This window comes from Hyperolius riggenbachi, chromosome 8 (assembly GCF_040937935.1).
Source record: "Hyperolius riggenbachi isolate aHypRig1 chromosome 8, aHypRig1.pri, whole genome shotgun sequence".
Taxonomy (NCBI): Eukaryota; Metazoa; Chordata; class Amphibia; order Anura; family Hyperoliidae; genus Hyperolius; species Hyperolius riggenbachi.
In genome coordinates this window covers 79,658,231-79,685,343 of record NC_090653.1, presented here as the reverse complement: position 1 = coordinate 79,685,343, position 27,113 = coordinate 79,658,231, and the positions used below count along the sequence as shown (strand labels likewise).

Here is a 27,113-nt window from a genome sequence, read left to right as displayed (position 1 = left end):
GTTTAGATTTAGTTTCAGGAACCTAGCTGAGATCCAGGAGGAGATGGCTGATAGGCAGGAGGAGAGATTGTCCATGGTAGTGGGGGATATGTCAAGGGTGTGGAGGTAGATCTGGGTGTCATCTGCATACAGACGATAATTAAAACCCATGGAGGAGATAACCTTGCCAATGGATGATGTGTATAGGGAGAACAGTAGGGGGCCAAGGACCGAGCCTTGGGGGACTCCAACCAAGAGGTGGTTGGGGGTGGACGAGGACTCATTGAAGGAGGTCGTGAAGGAGCGGTTGGAGAGGTAGGATGAAAACCAGGTCAGGGCGAGAGCGTGAATGCCTATGGACTGGAGGGACTGGAGGAGTAAGGGATGACCTACTGTGTCAAAAGCTGCTGAAAGGTCAAGGAGGAGGAGAATGGAGTATTTACCTTCAGCTTTAGCTAAGGCAAGGTAATTGACCACTTTGGTGAGAGCAGTTTCGGTTGAGTGGGCAGGCCGAAATCCAGATTGCAGTGGGTCTAGCAGTGAGTTGGCATTGGATCAGGCGTTTGTGAACCAGATGCTCAAGGAGTTTTGAGGCAAGGGGGAGGAGGGAGATAGGGCGGTAGTTGGAGGGTAGTGAGGGGTCGAGAGAGGGTTTCTTGAGCAGGGGTAGTACAGTGGCCTGCTTGAAGTCTGAGGGGAAGGTGCCTGTGGATAGGAGGGGTTAAACATGGTAGTGAGGACTGGGGCCAATTCCATGAAGTGAGGCTGAGGTAAATCAGAAGGGATGGTGTCAAGGGGGGGGGGGGGGGGGGCAGTGGTGTGGGAAGTCTGCAGTAGGTGGTTAACCTCCTCACCTCCTCAATGGTAGTTGGAGTGAAGGAGGTGAAGGGAGGATAGGGTGGAGGAGGAGCTGGTTGGGAGGGAATGGGAAGTGAAGATTGGAGATTGGATATTTCCTGACGGATGGAGACAATTTTGTTGGTGAAGTGGGTGGCTAAATCTGTGGCAGAGAGAGGGAGGAAACGGAGGGTGGGTTTAAGCAGGGAGTTGAAAGTGGCAAAAAGACGCTGGGGGGTTGGAAGCTTGTGCTCCGATGAGCTTGGTAAAGTATTCCTGCTTCGCATGAGCAGGGGCAGGTGCAGTGTGGAACTGAAGCAGGTTAGTCTTGTACTATAGGAAATCCTGGTTAAGTTGAGTTTTCCTCATTTCCGTTCAGTGGCGCGTTTCCTTCTGGAGGTTGCGAGTATGGGTAGTGCGCCAGGGCTGGGGGTTAGGGAGGTGGTTGTGCCGGAATATTGGTGGAGGAGCTTTCTCTAGGGCTAATGAGAGAGAGTTTGGCGATACTGAGCTGCAGCAAAATTAGGACAGGTTAGGGTGGGGAGAGTGGAGGAGAGGGCATGGAGGGGGACAGCAAGAATGCCAAGGTTGAGCTTGCGTAGGTCTCACTGCCATCAACCAGGTGGGTGGGCAGGTAGTTTGGAGGTGCCTTCCGTGAGGAGATTGAAGGTGAGAAGGTGATGGTCTGAGGGTGGAAAGGGTGCGATGTCAAGGTCTGCAATGGTGGTGGATTTAGTGAATATAAGGTTGAAAGTGTGACCTGCAGTGTGGGTGGGGGTGTTGGTGTGTTGTACTAGGCCAAGTGAGTTGGCTATGGTGAGTATCTGGGTCCCAACAGAGTTCTGGGGTTAATTGATGGCAATATAGAAATCCCCGAGGATGATGGTGGGGAGGTCAGAGAAGAAGATGTGTGGGAGCCAGGAGGCAAGGTCATCGAGAAATTGTGATGTGGAGCCTAGAGGGGGGTATAAGACCGCAACAATGGCAGGGAGGGGGTGGTAGAGGTGGATGGTGTGGGCCTCGAATTAAGTGCATTGTAGGGGAGGTAGGTGGGGTGAGGACATGGAAGGTGCAGGATCGGGAGAGGAGCAGACCCACCCCTCCCCCGGTCCTGTTGTCTGGTCTGGGGGCGTGACTGAGGTGAAGCCCACCATAGGAGAGGGCAGCCTCTGAGTCAGAGGGGGTGAGCCCTGTCTTAGCGAGTGAGAGGAAGGTGATGGATTTTGAGAGGAAGAGATTGTGGACCGCAGTAAGTTTATTGCAGACGGATCTGGCATTCCAGAGACCACAGGGTAGGGGGAGCATGTGTTTGTGGGTGGGATGGATGGAAATAAGGTTGGGGCGAGGATGGATGTTTACGTTATTTGTGGACAGAGGGCTGTAAAGTGTGTGAAGCAGGCGAGCAGGGGATGCTTGTCTGGCAGCAGGCTGTGGCCCAGGATTAGGTGATAGATCACCAGCTGCAAGTAAGAGTAGGAGGGAGAGAATAAGCAAATGTGAATGGGATTTAAATGTTTGTGAGGTTTTTGAGCTGCTGGGGGGAGAGAGAGATTTCAGGAGAGCGAACAGTTCATGGGAACTATACTCTGTACAGTGCTGCGTAATACTGTAGGTCGGTGCTATTTAAATAAAATAATGCATATGCAATAATACTATAACACTTGTTCCCAACAGAGAGAGCCTCACGTTGCAGATTTACTTACAAGATTTATGGGCTAAGCAAAAACTCACAGCTTGTAAACTTTACTGAAGCAATCTACAAATTCCTGAAGCTACTAGTAATGTCCCAAGTTCAAACTTTCACAAGAAGAATTTCAGCTCCATCAGCCTCTGGTCACACATTCTACCTCTTCTCAGCAAAGAGAATAAACATACAGTATGGCTCTGACCCAACATAGAGGCACCAAGCCTAACAGTAGCCACATTGACTGATTTCCAGGCAGATTTATCCATTTTTTTCAAATCAGCTGCATTTTATTTTTTCATTTCAAAGCTACATATACTTGCATTAAATCTGCATCAACTCCACATTATTGGCATTTCACTAACCAATAGCTTCCAATTGACTGTTACGAATTTTGGGACGTCGTTGACCCTGCCACCAGTGGTTAGCGTGGGCTCTCTCTGGGCGCGGCGCCAGAGCACCCCGCAAGGAATGTTGGGCTGCTACACCTAGTGGGCAACAGACTACGTTAGCTGCCTATTAACCACCAGGTTGCAGCCCCTGGGATTGCGCCACCGGAGACAGAGAGAACAACGGTCCACTTGAGAGGTTCAGGCAGAAGCGTATTCGGGTACAGGCCAAGGTCAGGGCAGGCAGCAGACAAGCAGGAACGGAAGGCAAGCAGAGGTCAGGGCAGGCAGCAAGCAAACAATCTTAAAGAGAATCTGTACTCTGAAATTCTTACAATAAAAAGCATACCATTCTATTCATTATGTGCTCCTGGTCCCCTCTGTGCTGTTTCTGCCATTCTCTGCTGCAAACCTGGCTTGTAATTGCCAGTTTTAGGCAGTGTTTACAAACAAACTAACCAGCTTCTAATAGGCTCAGCTAAGCAGAGTGTGTTAGTCACACAGAGCCTGCAGGGGGTGTGTACAGCTTCTAGCTAATCACAAGCAGCCCTGCACATTCCAGTCTGACTGCCTCAGCCTGACTGTGCCGACTATAGAGAGAAGATTAGATCATATAACAGAGATAACACAGCTACTGTGCAATTAGGAAAAGCTGCAGTAAGCCAGACCACATTAGAAAAGGCATAGGAACTTATAGCATAGAAGAAATAAAGATAAACAATTTGTTACAGAGTCTCTTTAACGGTAAACAAACTGAGGTCAGGACAGGCGGCAAGTATCGTAAGTCAGGAACAGGTAAGGTCAGCAACAGGCAATCAGAAGTCAAGACAAGGCTCCAGTGGCTACTGGCACCAAGCTGATCAGAAGAAACAGCATGGAATGCCACCAGCAGCTCACTTAAATACCAAATTTGAAATTGGTGCCGAAGTATGTGTTCCGCACGTACGTGCATGTGCGCCAACTCGAACACCTGTACGCACACAGTAACGGCCAACAGGAAACCGCCTAGATGACATAAAAGATAGGGCACATGCTCGCCACCGCCGGCAACAGGTACTGTAACACTGACCCTCTTTTCAAATCCCTGTCCATCTTACTTCCTCATTTGTCCCTCTTTCAGGAATGTACAGATCAGTGATGCTCACCGGATTAAATCCGGGGGGGGGGGGGGGGGGGGTTAAACCTACCCATCACAAGTCTTCTTTGATCCGTCCCACGGCGCCTCCCACAATGCGTTCCAAGCGCGTCACGTGACTACAAACACTTCCTCCTTTGGGGTTGATGGTGGAAGTGTTTGTAGCCACATGACGCCCTTGGAACGCATCGTGGGAGGTGCCGTGGGATGATCAAAGAAGACGTGTGATGGGTAAGATTAACCCCCCCTCGCCCACCCGCACAGGTGCTTTAATTACCTGGATGAAATCCGAATAAAACCTATTCGGATTTCATCTGGTGGTCATCACTGGTACAGATCTGTATAAATGTATGTATTTTCCTACTGAAAAAAATGTGGTTGGAGGTGTAGCAGGGGCGTGGCTTAAGCGTCCCGCGTTCTGATTTCAAAAAGTTGGGAGGTATGCTAACCATCCCAGTCATTTTCATAAAAAATACATTATTGACAGATCACTCATATTCTGCAAAAAGTACAGGGATTAGACTGTTGAGGACTGGGTTAATTTTCTCTGATGAAGTCACTTTCCAAATATTTGGGGCAGCCATCCGGCAAAATGATTGTCCAGAGAAAAGGTAAGTGCTACCACCAGTCATGTCTCATGTCAACAGTAAAGCACCGAGACCATTCATGTGTGGGGCTGCTTCTCATCCAAGGGAGTGGGCTCACTCAAAATCTTGCACAAGAACACAGCCATGAATAAAGAATGGCACTAAAACGTCCAACAGCAAATGCCTTTTCCAGCATGATGGAGCACCGCGCCATAAAGCCAAAGTGATAAGAGTGGCTCGGGGAACAATACATTGAAATCATGGGTCCATGGCCAGGTAGCTCCTTGTGGTCAATCCTCAAGGGGCAGGTAGACAAACAAAACCCCACAAAATTCTGACAAACTCCAAGCATTCATTATGAAAGAATCGGTTACTAGAAGCGGAAACGGCAGCGAATCCGCAGAGTTTCCGCGCAGGCAAATCGCATGGGGAAACTCTGCCATAGGGGATAACGGCACCGCCGTCCGAATCGCTTGCAGTAGCGATTCGGCCGGAACCCTCTACAGAATTCGCGGCGGAGGCTGCGACTCCCATAGCCGTGCATGGCACGGCTCATGGGATTCATCTGCGATCTTGCCCACCCGCTCAGTGCCGGCGTGCGTCTACGAGATGCACGCCGCACTAGTGGAAACAAGCCCTAAGGCTTTGGCCCAGAAGTTGATTGACAGCTTGCCAGGCCTAATTGTGGAGGTCTACAAGAAAGCAGAACCTAGAAATCCTTCTGCTATGAGTTTTATTGCAGTAATGGCTTGCAAGGCTATAATGATGTTGATCAAAACTGTTCTCAAGGCATAAAGCTAACCTGGCTACCAATACAAACATCCCTGAACAGGAGCTCACACTTTAAGGCCTTGTTCATATTATAAATCGCCAGCGCTATCGCAATTGCTGAGCGATTTATAGTTTTTGTTTTTAAAGCGCTTTCTGAGCGATCTTCGCTTGTGATTGGATAGAAAGCTCATCGCTTAAGGTGGCCATACACTGGTCGATTTGCTATCAGATCAACAAATAGATCCCTCTCTGATCGAATCTGATCAGAGAGAGATCGTATGGCTGCCTTTACTGCAAACAGATTGTGAATCGATTTCAGCCTTCAACCGATCACACTCTGTGGAGCTGCCCCCCCCTCCCCCCCCCCGCTATACATTACCTGCTCCGGCCGGCGCATATCCCCGCTCTCTCTTCTCCACGCTGGGTTCCGGGTTTCGGACCGGCTGGCTGCTTCCTGTCCGGGGAAGTTTAAACAGTAGGGGGCGCTCTACTGTAAACTTCTTGCCGGTCCGAAACCCAGAACCCAGCGGCGAAGAGAGAGCGGGGACTCATTCTGGTGGAACAGGTAATGTATTGCCGCTGTATTGCGTCGGTCATAGGACATCTGAACGCCACTATCGCCGCACTCCCGACCCGCCGGCGATCGAGGGAAATCTCCCGCACGGACGAGGCGGGACTCGTTGGGAACGATCGATTTTGGACGGAAATCAATCGTTCGGTCAGCGTGTGCGCGACAATTTCACAGCCGAGTCGATCACAGTGATCAAATCGTCTGTATATCGGCATAGAAAAGGCTGAAAGTCAGCCTTTTGCTTAACGCCAATACATAGCGTTTTCAAAGCGTTTTGAAAGCTTTTTACAGCTCATATGAAAACGTCTTTTTTTTTTTTCTATAAAAATAAGTGAACAAGTCAGCTGTAAAACGCTTTGAAAACGCTGAAGTTGGCGTTTTCCATTGACTATCATTGAAACGCCAACAGCCAACTTCGGCTGTAAACAGCCCTGAAAAAGCTCCTAGGAGCGTTGAAACGCAACGCTCCAAAACGCCGAGTTAGATGTGAAAGGTAAAATGAAAGTCTATGGACTTTCATTTTACCTTGGAAAACGCCAACTTCGGCTGTGGCGTTAAAACGCCGAAAAAGTCCTCTGGTGTGAAAGGGCCCTAAGTGTATGAGCCCCTTTATGTGAGAACACTCACATAAGCCAACATTGCCCTAGTGCTTTTAAGGCGGTTTTTAAAATCGCCCCTCTAAATAAAGAGCCTGATTCCCTAAACCGTGAAAATTTGTGATTGCGCGCAAAAACACTACCACGGCTGTTATGAGTTATCATGGTTTAGTGAATTAAGCCCTTAGTGTGAGAAAGCTCTTACAGAGAGAGGAGGAGTTACAACTTCTATCTAGCTTTTTTTTTTTTTTTGCTTTATGTTTCACTGCTGGCAGGATCTCACTTCACTTAGGCCGGGTTCACACTGTATCCATCTGCTTTTTACAGCGGTCCCCAACATTCTCTATCCTTTGGTGTCACTGCTTGGGTCCAATGCATGCACAGACCGGAGATGCAGCAGAAGCATTGAGGCTCCCCATTGGATTGCAACAGACCAATGAAAATCCTCCCTCAGGCCCCTTTTACACTTGCAGGGGAAAGTTGCATTGTGTTGCCATTTGCTACCGCAAGGGGGCGCAGAAGCAATGAAAGTCTATGGAGACTCACTTACTAAGATCTGCAGTGCACCAGAAGTATCCGACGCAAGGGCAGCAGCGTTACCCCAAGCACTGTGCTTAAAGTACTATGCTTGGGGTAATGGAAGTTGATGGGCGCAGTGTGTTAAGGCACGCATGCGCGGTCCGACAAGATTTCCTCGGGAATCCCAGTGACGTACTTCCAGCAGGGAGTACATCGCTGAGCGGGGCCGACGCTATGCACATGACTCTGTTGGCGCAAAGAATTGTTTTTTGCATTGCGGTGGGATGTGGCTAGAGCATCCATTCTCATAGACTTTCACTGATTTTAGCAACATCTGCTTCATCTGGCCGATCCACACGTTGGAACGGATCAAACAGATCTGAACGAAAGGACCAAATATGAATATTGCTTTGCACAGAATCCATTTGCATCTGTGCGGATCCATTCTGTTTAGTTCCACTATACTGATTTCTTTGTATATGCAGTGTGAACCCGTTCCTTACTGCCCTGTAGCCAAGCCTTATACACAAGACAAAAGATATTGGGATGCGCTAGGGCTTTATCACGTACCTCTACCACTGCCCCATAGGGGCTGAGGAAGCCAACTGTCACAAATACTTGAATAGGAAAAAAAAAAAAAAAAAAAAAAAAAAAAAAAAAAAAACTTACAGGAGGAGAGATCTTTTTATTGAAAAAAAAAAATCATCACAGGTGACCACATATAAAACCCCTATCCCCCCATAACACCATACACGGCCGTGTATACTACAAGTCAGCTGACCTCATACGCTTTCATGCATACTATACCCAACCACACCATAGATGCACAACTTTTTTCCGATGGGGTATTAACCCCAGTGTTCTTAGCAAAGCTAATCACAATGTGTTGTCAATCAGTATGATAGATCAGTGTAGGCATGATTCTTCCACTAAGAAGTGGAAGTGGAAGAATCATGCCTACACTGATCCATCATATTGATTGACAACAATAGGGTTGTTTATGTGGTCACTTGTGATGTTTTTTCAATAAAATTTGGTATTCCTTTTTGAAGACATCTCCTGTAAGTTTTTTTTCTAGCCAAGCCTTATACAGCAATGAATTAAAGTATAGGAGGTCAGCTCAACTAAGAAGCACAAAGGATTGGGCAAACTTAAATCGATGCCCAGCTGATGCTAATGAATACCTCTGAGAAAAGTAATGCCAGCCATGCATCTGCTTCACTACATAGACAGCAAAAAGAATGCTTGGGCAACTGGTCTGCTGCACCCATTACCCACTGAGAATATGTACATGCATGTGTGGATGTCATTTAACATGTATGGCAGCCGGCATTCCTCATGTAATGGGTTCTGGAATTTTAAGCATTCAGGGCGGGAGGAGAATATTTGGGAGGTCTCTGCTTCATTATTAAGTTTACTCTGAGGGGTGATTTGTTTGACATAGTGCTGAGTGGATGAGTGCAAGTGTGCTTTAAGATGGAAATATAGGCATGCAAAAAGATCATTTGGCTCATGAAAAGTTGTAATAACATTTTGGTCCTGCAGCTGGACCACACTACAGCAGCATACCAGCACTGCCAGAAAAACACCTAATGAAAACCTTTCTCAAGGCCCGTACTCACTGGAAGATAGATTTGGGACGCCTCAGCGTTGCAATGTGCGAGCATTCTCCGATCCTACCCACAGGAACATGCGCCAGCATGCGATGACAAGAGTTCAGATGATTGCGCCACTTTGCGCAGGAGCCATGGGGTAAGTCTTAAGGGATCTTAAAGACCCGATCCGCTATTACATCCATAATTGCTATGCGCATCACAGAACATGGTTTGCTTAATCGCGCACACAGACCCACATTGCGAGATCGTGGAAACAATTGTTCGTGAAAATAAAAATAAAATAAATCGCTGGTCGATTTTTTTCTTGAATACACATTTTGAATACATTTATTCTGAAACAATTGATCAGTATGGGGAGTGGGGTGGACCGTGGGAGAAGGGTTCAGCATGTTTTTTTTGACAGAAGGAGGAAATATTCTAATGTAGGGCATACAGCAAACTTGTGGAAACTATTGATGTTGACCTAGTTTTGTGGACCTGTGTTCAGATTCACTGCCACACCCACCCTTGACATTTTCTTCATCCCTGATTAATGATACGTTTCTAGGAATCTATGACAGTTGTATGTTTAGTTCACTTCCTGTTGATTATTCAAATATGAGTCCTCGATAGGGGCAGATGACTTCCTTACATACAAATTACTTAAAGCTCCGCCCACAGTATGTTCTATTATGCAATCCTATGCCTCAGGATGACTGAAATTTCCAAATACCATCTACAAAGGAATATGAAAATGCTAACAAAAGCACGCTGCTAAACACAGCACCTGATACTGAAGCACCAGGAAGTCACTTTTAGGGCTGCCAGGAATTGGATCTCCAATAATAAGCCACAACACATCTAATTGCCTCCGGCTGGCTTAACAGTAAACAAGACCGGGCGGTTTCTAAGGAATCTTTTGTCCTTGGTCACAATTTCCCCCATTAATAGGTCCCCCATGCTGTGTGTTCTCCATCACCCTAAAGGTAAATACACCTACAGATAGGTCTTGCTGTGTCACTTTGCAATAACACTGCTGGGAAAATTATACATTACAGACGGCCATTGATCTTAAAGGGACTCAGAGCTCTAAAGCCGCATCTACACGCGTAGATGCGGCGGCGATGTTTCTTATCAATTGAGCCGCTGATGCGGCTCGACTGATAAGATTCGACAGGACGGATCTCCCCACCACTGTCTCACCCTTAAATATAGGTTAGCCTACTTTTTAGTACTTCAATTGCTGGATGATGAAACGTTATTTTATACACAGAACATGGGGTTGGCCAAAGGTTTTAGGGAAAGGGCCATATCACTGAGTGCTAGGGAAATTAAACACAATCTTTGCAGATTGCGGTTAAGTACACTATGCCTGTGACATTTTGCCAAAACATCTCCATGTGAAATTACCCTTATATCATGTGCAGTTATCACAGTGGCAGCTTCTAATCAGAGCAGGATCATCCACCAGGCAACCTAGGCAGGGGCTTGAGGCCTAGCGGGTGTCAAGGGGCTCATCTGCCACTTTCTATGACCTTCATCTCTCCACTTCATCTTACTAAAAAGGAGCACATAAAAATCTATTCCTTGCCTAGGGCCACATTACATTACCATTAGGCAAGGTTCCCTATCCAATGGATTCAAATATACATGGCAATGTACACTGCATTCAGACTCAAATGGGAAATCACAGGGTGAAAGAGTACAACCCCCCCCCCCCCCCAAAAAAAAAAAAAACAACAACCTAAATTGGTAGTGTACTTGAAGCACCACTTGTCCCCAGAACTTGTCACTATGGCTGCTTTATCTATTGCTATACCGCTGATTCAAATAAACTCATGCTTAGCTGAGCTTCAGGAGTGGATGAATATGAATTGGCTAAAACTTAATGCTGACAAAACTGAGGTACTTGTTATCGAGGGCCAGGGCTCAACAGCAAAGCAGCCCCAGTCTCAACCAACACCGCTAAGGATAGTGAGCTCAGACCTGAAAAACTCAGACTGTGTGCGCAGCCTGGGAGTACTGATTGATAGGAAATTAAGCTTCAGGAATCAAATCTCAGCTGTTGTGAAACATTCCTTCTTTCATCTAAGGAATATTGCAAAGATTAAACACCTAATTCCTTCAGAGGATCTTCCAACCCTAGTCCATGCCTTCGTCACATCAAGGTTAGACTACTGCAACGCCCTCTACACAGGCCTGCATAAGAAAGACTTACGCTGCCTGCAATTAGTACAGAATGCCACCGCAAGGCTGTTAACGAGCCAACCCCGCCATTGCCACATAACACCAACCCTGAGCTCACTCCACTGGCTACCGATAAAATGGAGAATTCTGTTTAAGATTGGCTTACTGACATTCAAATCCTTGCACAATCTGGGCCCTGGATACCGGAAGGACTTGTTGCAACTGCATCACCCCCCCCCCCCCCCCCACAATCTTAGATCAAAAGGACGCAACACCATGGTCACCCCCAGAGTCCACCTCAAAACCTTTGGAGACAGAGCCTTTTGTCATGCTGCCCCTACACTTTGGAACTCCCTGCCACACCCAATCAGGACAGCTCCATCCCTGGAAGCATTTAAGTCTAAACTGAAAACCTACCTCTTTAGTCTGGCATTCATGAACATCTGACTATCTCCTCTGTAACACAACCCAGCCTGCAACCCTGTATTAATCTGAGACACAACTATGCGCTTTGAGTCCTATGGGAGAAAAGCGCTTTACAAATGTTATTGTTTTGTATTGTATTGTATTATTGATTCAGCTAATGACTCTTTATGATTAGTGGTTATGGCGCGTTACATATCAATACACTTTACACAGAGTTATTGCGTGAAGCCAATGGGCTTGATTCACAAGAGTGCAAACTGTTAGCACGGCCGTTTGCGCGCGAATTTTCGCATTGCGCGCGTTCGCGAATTTTTGCGCTAAACGATAACAGGTTTCTCTCGCGAACCCAAAATTTTACGTGAAAATTCACTTTTCGTGCGAAAACCGTTTCGCGCGAAAATCCGCGATATGCGAAAATTCAAACGAAAATGGCCGTGCTAACAGTTAGCACTCTTTTGTGAATCAAGCCCAATGAGCGTGAAATCTAATGAGAATTACACTTTTGCAGGTACTTTTCCCCTTTGCTATAGAGTTACGAAAACATAATGTCTCTGTTTAGTACACACATTTAGGCTGGTTTCACAGTGGGACGCACCCCACCGCACAGCAATGAAAAATCAATGGGCCGTTCACAGTGCCCACGTTGCGTTACACAGTAACGCTGCGCCATCACACAACGTACTGCATGCAGTACTTTGTAAGCGGCAGAGCCGCGTTAGACTGCTTGCACATGCTCAGTAACGTTGGGAAGGAGCGGAGAGCGGCCAGGCACATGGCTAATTAATATTCACTGCACTCAGTGACGTGCAGTGTTTACTTCCTGGAGCGGCCGTTCTGTGCGGCGATTGGCCGGGCGGGACCACGTGATGCCGCATGCGCACAAGAGTGCGCATCACGGAATCACGGACGCCAGAGTGATCTGCACAACGCGGCTCACTCTGACGTCCACCTTAGAGAGCACCAGGCGTTGCGTTAGGGGCACGTTATGCGACCATAACGTCCCCTAAAACGCAACGTCCTGGTGTGAAACTAGCCTTAATATTTGTGGATGGTACTTGTAGCACCATAGACCGACAAATGGCAACTTGAATCTTCTTAGCCACTCACTACAATGCTCACAATATTTGTAAATACCGTCCCAAATATGGTCACATCTCTGTAGCGACAAGCAGTGTTCATGGTCAATTTCTTGCTAATTTGCCTAAAGTATTCCTGAGGCTGCAGATTAAACAGTGTAACAAATACACAGGAAGTGAAGTTTCTTCCCTCAGAACAAGACCTTCACAACATTGTAACAAATAGCAGACAGAAGGCCTGGGAACTTGCGGAGGAGGGGGAATGGATACCAGGCAAAGCACATATTTCACAGTTTGCTATAGTTTCCACTATGGTATGGTTGGCCTTTGAAGGAGAACTGTACTTATAAATTGTGCTTAGTACAATTTTGTAACTATTGCATTGCTAAATGAATAGTGGTCAACAGAAAGGCTCTAGCACTGCCTCAGTCTTCAGCAAAAGGCCACACATTCTGTTCTGACTTGGCTGCCACTAGTCCCAAAGTTGTGACCTCACCATAACAGATTCTGCTGCATACAGAACTAAAGCCAACTAGTGACTTTTGCAGAAGAGCTGTCTGCAGAACTTTTGCATTTTATCCAAAGCAACTGGGCCTTTTCTCGATTTTGTAGGAACAGGGTCGGACTGCGACACTGGGGGCCCACCAAAGAAATTTCAACCTGGGGCCCACACATCCCATGATTGCGGAGGAAAAAAAGGCGTGACCATGCACCGGAAGGTGGGTGTGGTCATGATGTATTATGGACAGTACCAAATGTACATGATCTTAGGGGCATTGTAATTCAGAGACACTGCTGCCCAGTCCCCTCCTTCAATATAAAGTAATGTCCTACTTTGCAGAGGTTGCGACCGCATCGGGGCCCTTGGGCCAAAGGGGCCCCGAAGGGCCCTCCCTCAACTACAGTATTACCTCTCTATTGGTCCTTTGCTCATAATAATCACTTCTATAGATACTTTGAACAGTGGTAATCATTAAGGCCTGGTGCACACCAGAGGAGTTTTTCTGAGCGTTTTGAGTTTTTAAATCTGCTGCTAATGTTATCCTATGTGTCTGTGCACACTGGAGCAATGAGGTTTTGTAAAAAACCCCATAGCATTACATTGGGAAGAGCTTTTGAAACCTCTAAAAGCTCTTCCCAATGTAATGCTATGGGTTTTTTTACAAAACCTCATTGCTCCAGTGTGCACAGACACATAGGATAACATTAGCAGCAGATTTAAAAACTCAAAACGCTCAGAAAAACTCTTCTGGTGTGCCCCAGGCCTAACAAGCTATTTCCCATCCCTTTCTTGCACCTCTGACACTGTAGTTGTCCTTGGCAGGTTTTGGTGCGTTGTATCATTTGTTATGTATAGAGTGCTTGGGTGGCCCCACTGTAAAATTTGCATCGAGGCCTACAGCTCCTTAGCTACGCCACTGGTCTCAGCATGAGTGATTACAGCACTGAGAAGAGAATTTTGTGCTGCAGGCAGCAATTGGAGCTCTGTCAGACAAGGAGGGGGGGGGGGGGGGGGCCCACCAGAGACCTGGAGGGGGGGGGGGGGGCACCAGAGACCTGGAGGGGGGCCCACCGAGGGAAAAAAACTGTACTACTGTGGCCCAGTCCAATCCTGTGTAGGAATGTAGGGCAGCTGTAATCAAGATTTCTAACTATTCCATAGTTACAAATGATGCCATATTTGCAGCTGCCTCTGTCATTTCTCCCATTTCCTGCCTGGACAGATTTCCCCTGCCCATAGAAGAGTGAAGGTAGGGATCACACTTGCCCAACATCGTGTGCATTTGTCCGCAGTGCGAAAACGCACATAATGCTTCCCAATGCACAATCGCAGAGCAGTGGGAGAAATGTGCATTTACCGCAGCGTTGGGGGAAAAAAAAAAAAAAACTGCATTTTTTCCACACATTGTGTGCGATTCCATATCGATGACAGCAGGGCCAGATTTACCATAAGGCACTGTAGGCAAATGCCTACAGGTGTTTGATGGTGGAAAGGCGGCTCAGTCCCCTCCCCTAGTAACTTCCCTCCCTCCTTCCCTATGCAGATTGCGGTTTGCTACAATCCTCATACCGACCGGTGTGAACCATCTCATTGAGATACATTAACCAGGCGGTTTGACAGGTGGATGCGGCCGGAGGATCGCATCAAAAACCGCTCGATGTGCACTGGGTCGATTTGCAGATTTTACCTCCACATGCACAATTAGCAAGGTTGCTTTGTATGAGAACAGTGGGTAAAATTTGCATTCATACCATTCTAAAGGTCCGTACCCACACCACGTTTTTTGCAGCAACTTTATCAGCGAGGGGTGACTTTTTTTGCAGTGAATGATCTGATCACCTTCTGGAGAAGTGACAGGCTCATGGAACGTGTAAAGGGGCACAGGTAGCAGTGGACCAGTATTTGCAGGATTGGGTAAGACTCCATTGGAACTTTTCATATGCATAGGTGTTTTTTGATCTTATTGCAGAAGGTGGAGATATGTGCACACATTTTCTTTCGCCAGCATATGTAGTATACAGAAAAGAACCCATACTTAAAGTGTTACCTGCTTTTTGACTTACTTTGTTTTAAACTGTGTAACCTGTGCACTGCATTGTTTTAATTGATTTTACATTGCTATTGGGTTAAGTCCTTTAATAAATTTGTTATATATTTGTATAATGGCTCTGGGGGCTTGGTTATTATCTATGGTAGCCTAAGATGGACACTTGTCTCTAAATACGGGCAGTGAATGATCTATTCTGCAGTTTAGCATCTGAGGGTATGTTCTCACAATTACACAATCATTTTTTGTGATGTGCGGGGATTGCGGCTGTCATAACAGATTGCATGGTGGGCGATAGCTTCGACCCCTGCACAAAACACAGCAATCAGTTTGCAGCCGCTGCGTGTTCGTGTGGTAAAGGATGGATCGGGGAACGATTGCTCGTCGAATCTGGGAATCTACAGTGACCACGACCCATCCTCTGCTGGTCTTGTGGTGGGTACTCAGCTTTAGTCAGCTGTGTCTAGAATAGCTGGTTTATAGCAGAGCTATTATGGCTTATTACATTTAGAGCCATAAACTTGCAGGCAGCTGTTTCAGGCAGTTTTAGCATTTATGTGTGGCTCCATTGTAGGACTTATTAAAGTACTATTGTAGGGTACCTAATTAAGTTATGGTGAATAAGGAAACCACCCAAAAATTTTGTAGTGAATCCTGCTCACGTGGAGGTAAAATTTGTAAATACTTCTTTTGAGAAGACAAATATGTACTTTGCAGGGCTTTTTGGTAGGGTTGTTTTGTTTTGTTTTGTTAGTTCCCTTAGGCCAACAACATTTTCTGGTGTTTCTGGTTCTTTTTAAAGCTCGTCTCAGAGGGAAAACAATGACCAATAGGGAGTCTAGGGGACATTTACCTCTCCAAAAAGGTTGCTTTGTACCTCTTTTGCTGTGTTTGTCAATATTCCTTGATAATCAACACAGTGTTGACAGGGCCGGTTTAAGCAACAATGGGGCCCCAGGGCAAAATAAACCTGCCCCCCCCCCCCCCCCCCCCAACATATACCCCAGAACAAAAATCGGCATTAGGGGACCTTTTTTGCAGCTGGTATAGTCAGGGTGTAAAGTCCCAATCGGTCGGAGCTCCACATTCTGGCTATCCCAGCCTGCATGGGGGACAAGGGGTTAAAAAGTTTCAGGAGGGGGGACCCCACATAATTTTTTTTTTAAATTCCCACACTCTAAACATAAAAAAAAAATTCAGGAAAATAGTAAAAAATGCCAGGGATTTTCATACAGCCATATTGCAGCTGTATAGTGATCCCTAGCCAAAGCACTGCGGCTGCGCTTAGACCCCCTGGAAACCCTGTCAGGAAATTTATTGCGCTTTCGTTTGATGCATGTAAAATTACACTACCGTTAGGTTTGCTACTAAAAGTTACATTTACCGCATTTAAAAGTATACTTTTTTCCTTCAAAACTTTAAAATCGATTTTCTCAAAAACTATAAGGTCTTTTTGAAAAATTGTTTTTTCTTCTTATTCCTAATGATCCCCTTAACATATCCTGCAAATTTGCAATTGCAAATTGCAATTGCAATTGCTATTAACCATTGAAGTCGGCAGCTTTTTAAATGTGTATTTTTTTTCCTTTGAAACTTTAAAAATCGATTTTCTCAAAAACTATAATGCCGATTTGAAAAATTTTTTTCCTCTTGTAGCCACTGGGGGCCCCTACAAGCTCTGGGGCCCTGGGGCAGCTGCCTCCTTTGCCTCTATGGTAGCGCCGGCCCTGAGTGTTGAAGTCTGTGTGGTGGTGAATTATCTTCATACAGCAATGTTTGGCGACCTCTCCCAATACTGGCTCTTGTAAGAGGGTAGTGATCCTGTCAAACAAACTCATTCCCTCCCTTTAGGATTATGGCGAGTATAAAGAGGAGTTGGAATTGTACTTTGCAGCTGTGACATAAGCACCGGTGAGGGACTTGACAGAGAAACAAAAAAAAAAAAAAAAGGAAGTAGGTGGTGGTGGTGGGGAGCCTTCCTAGGCAGGTACCAGCTCCTCACGGGTATACTACTCCTGAGCAGAGAGGAAGCTCCAGGGCTTAGCTTAACTAACTTAAAACCCACCTGAACTGAGGTACCTATGGATGCCGACATATTTATTTACTTTTTAAACAATGCACATTGCCTGGCTGTCCTGCTGATCCTCTGCCTCTAATACATTTAGCCATAGACCCTGGACAAGCATGCAGCAGATCAGATGTTTATGACTGTAGTCTGACTAGATTAGCCACATGCTTGTTTCAGATGTGAGTGAGTCAGCCACTACTGCAGCCAAATAGATCAGCAGGACTGCCAGACAACTGGTATGGTTTATAAAGAAATAAAGATGGCAGCCTTCATATCCTTCTCTGTTCAGTTGTCCTTTAACTGGGGTCAAAATATGCTTCTAAAGTGTTGCTTTCTCCCCCTCATACATAATGAAGTGTAGGGATCACAATACAGATGTTTATACTGGGGTTTTTTTTCTGCCATCTATGGCCAAAGTCAATGGACATTTTCAGAGTGACTATAGAAGGGTAAATTCCTAACTATAAATTACCTTTAAATAAATAATAATACAAAAAAAAAAAACAAAAAAAAACAACCCTGTCCATCTTGATATGAACGGTTCATGAAAAGACTTGCCTTTTCTGTGTGTGACACTCAAAAAAAATTTCCCAGCATGCTTAATTACGTAGGTCTCTAGCATCTCGCATCACCAGAGCTGATAACTATTACATGACTCGCCTTTTACAAGTGATGCTCATACCTGTCATACCGACAGGAAGTGCACAGTTCCCCTTTCCCCCACCCAGTAAATTAGGGGAACCTTGATCATTGTCTAGGTACCGATGTGTGCATTTTCCTACTAAAAATGGAACTTTAAGGCCGGGTTCACATTAGGACGCATCCGCCCGTACGCTTACGTTCCGTTCACGGAGCGGGAACGCAAGGTCCCGACATGTCGAGAACGTCCGCTCCAATGAGCGGAACGCAGCAATGTGAACTTTCCTATAGGGAAAGCATTGCTGCAGCTGCTGCGTTCCGCTTATCAGAGCGGAATGTAGGCTGAAAACAGCCTAATGTGAACCGAGCCTAACCCAAGACTAAACTTCATCCCAGTCAGTAGCCAATATTCCCTTTCCCATAAGAAATCTTTACCTTTTCTCGAATTGATCAATCGGGGTCATCTGTGTCACTGATATTGTGGTGAAACCCCTCCCACAGTGTGATGTCAGGGTTACTGTAGTTTCCTGTCTGTGAACCTGGTTGCATTGTGGGAAATAACGGCTGTTTCCAACTGCCAAGCAGCAGTAACTCCCTCTGTGCAGATATATAGTCTATCACATTGTTAGTGGGCGTGTTTATAGATAATGATAGTTGGTGCTGTGGTTTTTTTTCCACGTCTGCCAGTAGTACAGATGATGACCTGCAGGCTTATGGTGGATCAAACAACATAAACGAATTACACAGTGAATATGGAGCATTTCTTGATCTATCCTCTATTTTTTTTACTTCTCACATTGCAATGCATTTCTTTTACCCTACTACCCTACTGCTAGCTTTTGGTAAAGTTCCTCTGTAAGCTCTGTACTGACCCTCAGAAATTGCTATCTGGGCCCTTTTCCACTACATGCAATGCGCTTCTGATCCATTTTGCCGATCGCAATAGCTCCGTGATTTACATGTAAATCATGGTGCTTATTTTCCACTAGCTTGCTTCATTTTTTTTTTTTGCCCAAACGCAATTACCAGCCTGCACGATTCTTGGCGCAATCATTTTGTTTGAAGGTTGCACGCAGCAATTGTGGCAAGTGGGAAAAGAAGCTTGCACAATCGCAACTGCAGCACGATTGTGCTTGCCTGCCAAGTGGTAAAGGGCCCTCTGGAGCACTTGTTATTGGTGATCTCTGCAGGTGACAATGTTATGAACAAAGAAACAGGAGGTACGGTGCTGTATGGACAACAACAATAGAAGTAGTAGGTAGCTGCAAGTCCTTTAGTGACTGGGCAGTGGTATGACATCATAAGACACCTGTACTGATGTCATGCTATCTACACACACGATACAATTTTCTGTCAGATTTACTATCAGATTGACTATTTGCAACAGGTCCAATCGATTTTCATTCACTTCTATGGAAAATCGATCAGAATTCAGATCGGACCTGTTGGAAATAGCCGATCTGACAGTAAATCAGAGTCAGAAAATTGTATTGTGTGTATCTAGCATTAGGCATTAACTCGAGAAGATCACAAATAATTGCTTCAACTAAATCTAGTGTCTGTATTAATCCATTGTCTGAGTGGTATGTACACCTCAGAGCACAGCCATATCCTGCTCATGTACTATTTATAAACTACTGGATGTAGTCTAGTGAGTATTTAAGAGTAACTGTACACCAAACTGTGTGTGGAGTGTTGCAGTATTTGATTCCATGCTAAGCATTTACTGGGATCTGTGGACCCTATATGGATAGAATCCTTCTAGCCTTGATGCAGCTGTAAAAGCCCATGAGGGGATAGAGGCTCATTCCAACCATCCTCAGAGCAGTATTTTAGCTCAGTGCCACAGAAGCGGAGACAAGCACTTCTCTTGTGAAGGATGAGTAACAGAGGCAACCAAACTCAATTGGTGCCTGTCATCTAATATCTATCAGCACCCTACCAGATAGTTAAATTCCAAGAGATCCACACACTCAAGTCAAAATAAACGTGGTTTATTCACATAATACACCAGATTTCAATTCCAGTCACCAACGACCGTTTCAGGGCCTCGGCGGGTCCTCTTTGTCAAGGTATTAAAAGAATGGTGTTAACGTTACACAGTGCATGACAGGTAAGTACTGTAATGCAAACTTACACACCCACAATTCAAATTTGCTGCCACTTCTCCATGGCAATTTGCATATATAAACAATGGCATAACCATAATGAATGATGCGATCAGCACAACAAAAGAAGTTATGAGGATAAAGGCAGTAAAGTCAGGGCCGCTTCAAGTAACAATTGGGCCCTAGGGCAAAATTAGCCTGGTGGCCCCCCAAAAGACACCCCCCAACCAAAAAGCGCCATTAGAGGCCCTTTGTTGCAGCCAAATTTCCCTCCTGGGCTCCTGAGCTGGCTGCTGACCCTTCCCCAATAACCTCCCAACTTAACAGACTCTGCAGAGTCCCTGGGGAGCAACAGTTAAGATGTGGAAGGGACACCTTGGGGGCCCCTACAGGCTCTGGGGCAATTGCCCATTTTTTCCTATGGTAGCTCCGGCCCTGAGTAAAGTACCTCACATGTCCGCTGTGTCCGAATGGTCATTTACCCAGCAACAGGACTGTGGATGGTCTGTACACAAGATTTAGTGCGCCATCCACCACCATTGGAATTTCATATTTACGCTCACCGGTCCTGGGCCTTGGATTCAGTTATGGTGTGCAACTCTTTCTCTGCTTGTGAACTACCAGATAGTTAGGTATAGAATCAAAGTTCCTAATGCCAATTCCCTGGTGTCTAGTGTTTTCCCCTCCCTGCACCACATGGCTTCCCTGGTGTTCTAGTGCTCCACCTCCATTTGAGCTTACCTAGTAGTCTAGAGTAGGCCAAACATAATGCACACTGGGGAAACCACTTGAGGGCCAAATTTGATGGCCCTGAGGACCAGATTTGGCCCACAGGCCAGAGTTTGACATGCATGGTCTAGATAGAAGGAAATCAAGTCAGTACAGCTTACAGCAAAGTCTGTCACACCATATCTTGCTGTCAGGGCCAGAGTCTTGCTTAATAAAAGGATACAATCTTAAAAAGAATCTTTTAGGTTTTGTTCAGTTTACGGTTTCAGCTTTGCACCCTACAGAAAAGACTTGAAACACCTGCAGGCTAGATTTTACCACTCAATCAATACCATGTGGCTTAAGGGGACAGATAATTAGAGACAAAGCTAGGATTGCATTTGCATTTCACATGAAGTAGAAGGGCGCAGTCCGGCAAAATAAATAAATAAATAAATGTCATCCTTTTTTTCTACGGAGCTTCAACTTCAAACATGTGCCCAACCTCAGGAGGAAGGTACATAAGCCCGAAAATACAGGAATATATACAATTCTTTCACTCAAGCTTTATTGCAAAATTTTTCAGTGTAGTTACATTACAACTGGCAATAAAAAGGGTATATTGAATAACACTTGCAATATAACAGGAATCAGGTAAATGCTATAAGAAAATGCAATCCCAATGGTAGAAATAGAGCAAGTAATTATTGAGTTGAATATAGATGTAAGTCTAGATTCGTTTAAGCTTGTATAAACAAGTTTAAATATTATCAGTGGAACAGAAATGCAGTGCACCTAGAAATTATAAATCAAATGAAACTAAAACATAAACCTCCGGAATATGTACAATTCATGGGGCCTCCAAGCAAAAAATTTGAGCCCCCGCCCAATGCTTACACCCCTGTCCTCCCCTTCCCTTGGTGCCCTTCACAGCCTTGGAGCTCATCTCACAAGGGTCATCAAACTAGTGTGGCCATCATGATCTTCACACCCATAACAAGTGTAGCCACAAAACCTGATCTGAAGTATGGCCCTGTATCAGAGGAAGGGAAGGTTAGTAGTTGGGGGCCCCCACAGCTCTGGGTTACCCTGTGATTGCATAGGTTGCTCCCCTAACGTTACGCCCCTGATATGGACACAATTGCCTCAATTCACTATGCTTATCTCCTGTCCTTTAAGGCTCGTACACACGTCGGATTTTCACAAACGACCGGTCGTTTGGATGTCAAATCGGGCGTCTACAGTATGCCGTTCAGCTGATAAGACTGGGTTTGAGCAATCCGCCAAGCAGATCTTTATGTCTTCTAGTAAGGGGTACAACATGGTCTAAAGCAGAGAGTATGCTTGTCGCAAAAAGTGAGTTTTGAGGGAGAATTTAAAGATTTCAAAGGTTGGAGAGCGATGGATGTGTTGTGAAAGGGCATTCTCTGGTGAGTTGAAGCATGTGAGTAGTCTTGTATACGTGTATGTGAGCAGGTGATTCTAGGAGGAGGATAAAAGAAGGTTGCGTGCAGATCTGAGAAGTTCAGTATTGATTGGAGTGGTGCCAGGTGGTTAGTTGGTAGTATATTACAACAGTCCAAACAAAATATTATAAGAGCGTGTACTAACATTTTAGTTGTGTCCTGAGTGAGAAAAGGTCAGAGGCACGGTTTTTGAGTAGGAGAGGACACGAGCTGATTAGGGAGTGAATGTGAGGAATAAAAGACATAGGGAGTCAAATATTACCCCTAAGCAACATGCTTTGGGAACTGAAGTTATGGGGGTGTCATTAACATTGAACGTGATATAAAGGCAGAGATGTGGACAGAGACAGTGGAAAGATAAGTTGTGTTTTACTCATATTACATTTTAGGAATACTGTATAATAACAACAATACCACATGGCTGCACTCATTTCTGTGAAAGCAAGACGTTTCATTTCTGTGAGCTGACAAATTCAGTGTGGTTAATAATCTAACAGCGCACAGCAACACGTGGCAAAACACTGCGGTGAAACACATGGCCACTGGCATGGATGGCGTGAAAGACAAATGTAATCTAAAACACAAGTCCCTGCCTTCATACAGATTTATAAATTGCACTGAACAAATATTTACATTAAAGTGATCCCAAAGTAAACTTGCCCAACATAGGCTGAACATATGATAAAGAAATTACACAACCAGAGATAACTTTCAGTAATAAAACTGTACAGCTAAATATTCTGCAACTCCAGACACTGTGGAGGTCAAACTGGTAAAATCGGCCAATCAAAATTGGACGTGTGTACCAAACTTTAGGAACATTTAGGGCTTGTTCACACTAAGGGCGCTTTTGAGTTTTTCTTAAGCGCCGGCGATTTTCAAAATCGCCCTAAAGTGCTTGTGCAATGATTCCCTATGAGTGTTCACATATGAGCAGTTCGATTACGATCCACTCCCCAAAGCGCTGCCTGTACCATTTTGGGGGGTGGCGATTTGTCTCAATGGAAGGTATAGAGAAATCCCAAAAAGCCATTGAAAAAGCGCTTTGTATAGCGATTTCCCCAGCGCTTTCATGAATAAATACATTGTATTTGTTCATTTCTGGGTGAAAGTTCACTTCCTGACTGACGTCAGGAACTGAAAAAACGAATCGCTCTGCAAAAGCACTTTACAAAAAATCTGTAATGCGCAGGTAAACGCCAGGAGGCACAAAAATAAATAAATAAATAATAATTAAAAAAAAAAAAAAAAAAAAAAAAAAGCGCTCGAGTGTTAATAGGCCCTGAAAGTTCATAGGAAAATTCCGCTAACGATGATTGGGTGGTCAACACCCTCTCAAACTGCTAGGTTTCAGATGGGTTGTAGAAATGATAATACGCCCACACTATTCAGCCAATTAGAATGCTTCAGGTTGTAGACGGTGCTGTGATTGGTGAACTGTTCCCCATGGACTTTAAAACGCTAGCTCACCTCAACCGTACAGCTCCAGCATTACAAACACTGGAATTCTATCCATACTGGATAAGCATAATAAATAATACATGCTCAAGCATTTCTAAAAAGAAAAATCAGAACCCATTTCTCCAGACCAGATTACAAATGTGATTCAGGGCTGGTGCACACCTAAAAGCGCAAACGTAATCGCAAACGGTTAAGCATTTTTAGAAGTGATTTTTCTAAGCAATTTTATCCATGTCCCGTGTGATTTTCTAGTTATGCCTAGCGATTTTTTGAGCGTTTTGGTGTAGTATTTTTGTATAGTAGAGCTGGAAGTGTACAGTTTTTGTAATAAAAACAAACAACAAAAACAAACAAACAAACAAACAAAAAATGCTTGGAAAATTGCTCTGTTCTAGAGTTTGTTTAATGCTGGGCATACACAGATAGATTCTTCTTATCAATCGAGCCGCTGATGGCTCGATTGATAATTTCCGACAGGTACGATTGCCCGCCGGATCGGTTCCCCGCTCGATACCCGAGGGCAGACAATAGCGGAAAACGAGCGGAAGGTAAGGAACGAGCGGGAATCGATCCAGGCGCACGAGGGGACGCGGCAGGAGTCGATCCGGCGGCTGATCGAGCCGCAGAATCTATCCGTGTATGCCCAGCATTAGACTGTAAAAAGTGCTAGCTGTTTAAAAGCGCTCAGAAGCGCACCAGCCCATACACAGGATCCCCTTAGTGGGAAGCATGAAAACATAAGCTCTAGGACTTGCAGATACAGCTGATTCGACACAAAGCTTTTGTCAAAGAGCTTGCAATCAAGATTGAGGGCAATGTCAGTACAAAATACAAACACAAGTGCATCAGCTTGAAAAAACGAACAATTTGCAGTCTGTTCCACCATACAGCAGAGCATATAATCATTTGACAATCTAAAGCTTGATACACACTTTCAATTATGATTGGCCAATCACTGCAAATATTACCACCTCCATGTAGTATGGTTTACCTACACAATCTGCCTATAGTATTCAATATTTGTTGACACACTACACGGAGGTGCTAAAATTGGTCGGCCAATCAAAATTGAAGGTGAGTACCAGGCAGCAGCCCAGGACAACACCCTTTATCATTTTGCTTTCACTTCATAGGATATAAAACCACTTCCACAAATAATGTATTCTATTGCACACACCCCAGATCTTATCATAAATATACTAATCATAATAAAAGGAAGATGCCATGCAACAGAGCTCACAATCTAATGCTGTAACAAAACAACATAATTCAATCTCATGACACCATCTTAACTAACTGTACCACAGACTGTACAATCTGAAGCAGTTTATGCAGCTTACACTCTATAGGTACACTGCCTAATTCCATATCAGTAACTGACTGGCATGATTGGTAAATCATAGGAGTTGAGGGTTTGCCATTCGCATACAATGCTGGTAGCTGTTCAGCACAGCAGGGCACTTACCTGTATGAGGAAGCCGATATACACTCTACTATTCCCTTCCTTCCTGACTTCTGCCTTGTGTGAGGAGCCAGAACTCCTGTTCAGCCAGAAAGCAGTAACAAGACACCCAGCTGCTCCAGATTGGACAGAAGCCTTGTTTAGATGCTGTCCCCCACCCCATGAATGGCTCAGGTCCTCCCCTCACCAAGTTGCTGCAGGCACCTCTACTGTACGATGTTTAGAATTTTTCCATTTAACTCTTTGCAGCACCTGAAAAGTCACTTGTTGGAACACTATGGAAGCAGGATGCTGTGTGAACTGTCCTGACATGCTAGGCATCAATGCCTGAATGCAGATCAGATGAAATCAGTGCAATAGGTGTGCGCAAATCAGCACAAGAGCAAGTTGCAATCAACTATTTTCTTCAACGTGCAAAAGGAGCCAAAACAGGGGTGGAAGCAACATCGAGCCAATAAAATTATACAGCATGATGAAAACAATTCCTAAATTGCAGCCAAGACACAGGTGTATTAGGCAAACAAGGAAATAGCAGCTAGTAATGTCTTAGGTAGGCGTACACAGTTAAGGTGGCTATAGTAGTCACTGGCCACCAGATTCATCATCTGAACAGAGAGAGATCTATTACTTGACCACATACTGCACAGTGATATCCAATAGAGGCTGTACAGATGTAGTGAGAGGAAAAACAATGCCCTAGCCTGAGTCAGTACGCCAAGTGGATTTCTCACTGACATGCTGTAGCAGATAGGTGGCCACCATACAATTTTTGATTCTTGGCAGCAAGGATGAGTTTTCAAATTCAGAATAGACCCAGAATCTTTACATATGTGGACTGCGGTAGCCGTTTAACGCACCCTTGCCTCTGGTCACTGCTGTTCATTACGCTTTCCAACTCGGAGACATAATAGGGAAATTCCACTGGGTGGACAGCACCCTCTCAAACTGCACACACTATTGAGGCCCCATTTACACTATAGCGTTAGCCGGAGATATTGGCAAAACGCTCAAACGCTAGCGCTTTTTAAAGCGCTAGTATAATAAAACCCTATGGGCCCGTTCTCACTTGGTGGATTTGCATTAATCACCGGCAATTAATGCAAATCACCAAACGTGTAGCCTGCACCATTTTCAGGCAAATTTCCGGCGATCGCGTTTCAGTGCTATAGAAGCGCTAAACGCGATCGCTGAAAAAGCGCTGCAGTGTCCAGTGATTTTTCTGCATGAAATCACAGAAAAATCACTCCCACCCACAAAAGCGCTTTTAAGTGTGAATGGGGCCTTAGCCAGTCACAATGCTGTTCAGTATGACGTTTCCTGCTGGGTCCCCTAGACTAGACTAGTGCCTCCATCTCACCGATACTTTCTCTTTCTGGCTGTGAAGGAGAAGGTTTCAGAAAGATGGAATGCACTGTGGAGCACAGCGGCCAGAGGCAGCAACAAGGGTGAAGCCTGCATATGTAAGGGGATTTTTTCCACAGGTGGCTGAACTGTACACTCAGTGATCAGTTACCAAGCAGTTGTGAGAGTTCAACAGTCTTTTCACTGTCTATAAATTGCTCGTGGAAAAAGGGCCCTAAAAGTTCTGGTTCTGTTCCGAAGTATACAGAATGCAGTTTCAGATTTGTAAGCTCATCCTCACTCAGTGGAGGTGGTCGGTATTGGGCACAGTGGCTGAGTTTATTTTAGCTTGTGTATGTAACCTTGGGCCATAAGACAGCAAAAGGCATTGTGCTACAATACTGCAGTGCACAACAACTCATTCAAAACACCGAAGTGGTCAGTGTACACACAGGATCAGACAGAAATGTGTGCAGCAGTGCTTTATCAAGCTGCGTAAAATACCTAAGAATTATTTGCATCTCATTTTGAGTACGTTCACAGCTGCACTGCAATGCACCACCTATACAATATTCCAAAGTGGGGTGGGTGCGTTGCGGTTAGAGATGGCCCAAACGGTTCGCCGGCGAACCGATTCGCGCAAACATCGGTGGTTCGTCTTCGCGGTGAACTGCGAACTATAAGCGAGTTCAACCCGCCCCCTATACTACATCATTAGGCTAAACTTTGACCCTCTACATCAATCAGCAGACACATGGTAGCCAATCAGGCTGCACTCCCTTCTAGAGCCCCCCCCCCCCGTATAAAAGCGTCGGCCATTTCCTCACTCTGCATGCTGCGTAGGTAGTGAGAGAAGGGAGAGAGATTGCTTCACAGATTAGGGAAAGCTTAGTTAGGCTCTTGTTAGCTTGCTCCTTGCTGATACTTATTTCTAAAAAGCACCCCACAAAAGCTCTTTT

At 45.2% G+C, this 27,113-nt stretch overlaps 1 protein-coding gene across 2 annotated transcripts in view; it reads right to left on the bottom strand.

Annotated features, from left to right (window-relative positions):
• The window catches only part of LOC137528952 (G-protein coupled receptor 4-like), a 119,230-nt gene extending 94,179 nt beyond the window's left edge, over positions 1 to 25,051 (bottom strand). Inside the window, exon 1 of one of the 2 annotated variants that reach the window (XM_068250764.1) lies at positions 24,817 to 25,051. Coding sequence is in view for 1 of the 2 variants with exons in the window: in XM_068250763.1 (XP_068106864.1) it covers positions 18,044 to 18,072 (29 nt within the window). In the remaining variant the exon portion in view is untranslated. Of the gene's footprint in view, positions 1 to 18,043; positions 18,142 to 24,816 lie in introns of those variants that run through there. The other variant, XM_068250763.1, reaches the window with a different exon arrangement.
• Between the last annotated feature and the right edge of the window lie 2,062 nt (positions 25,052 to 27,113).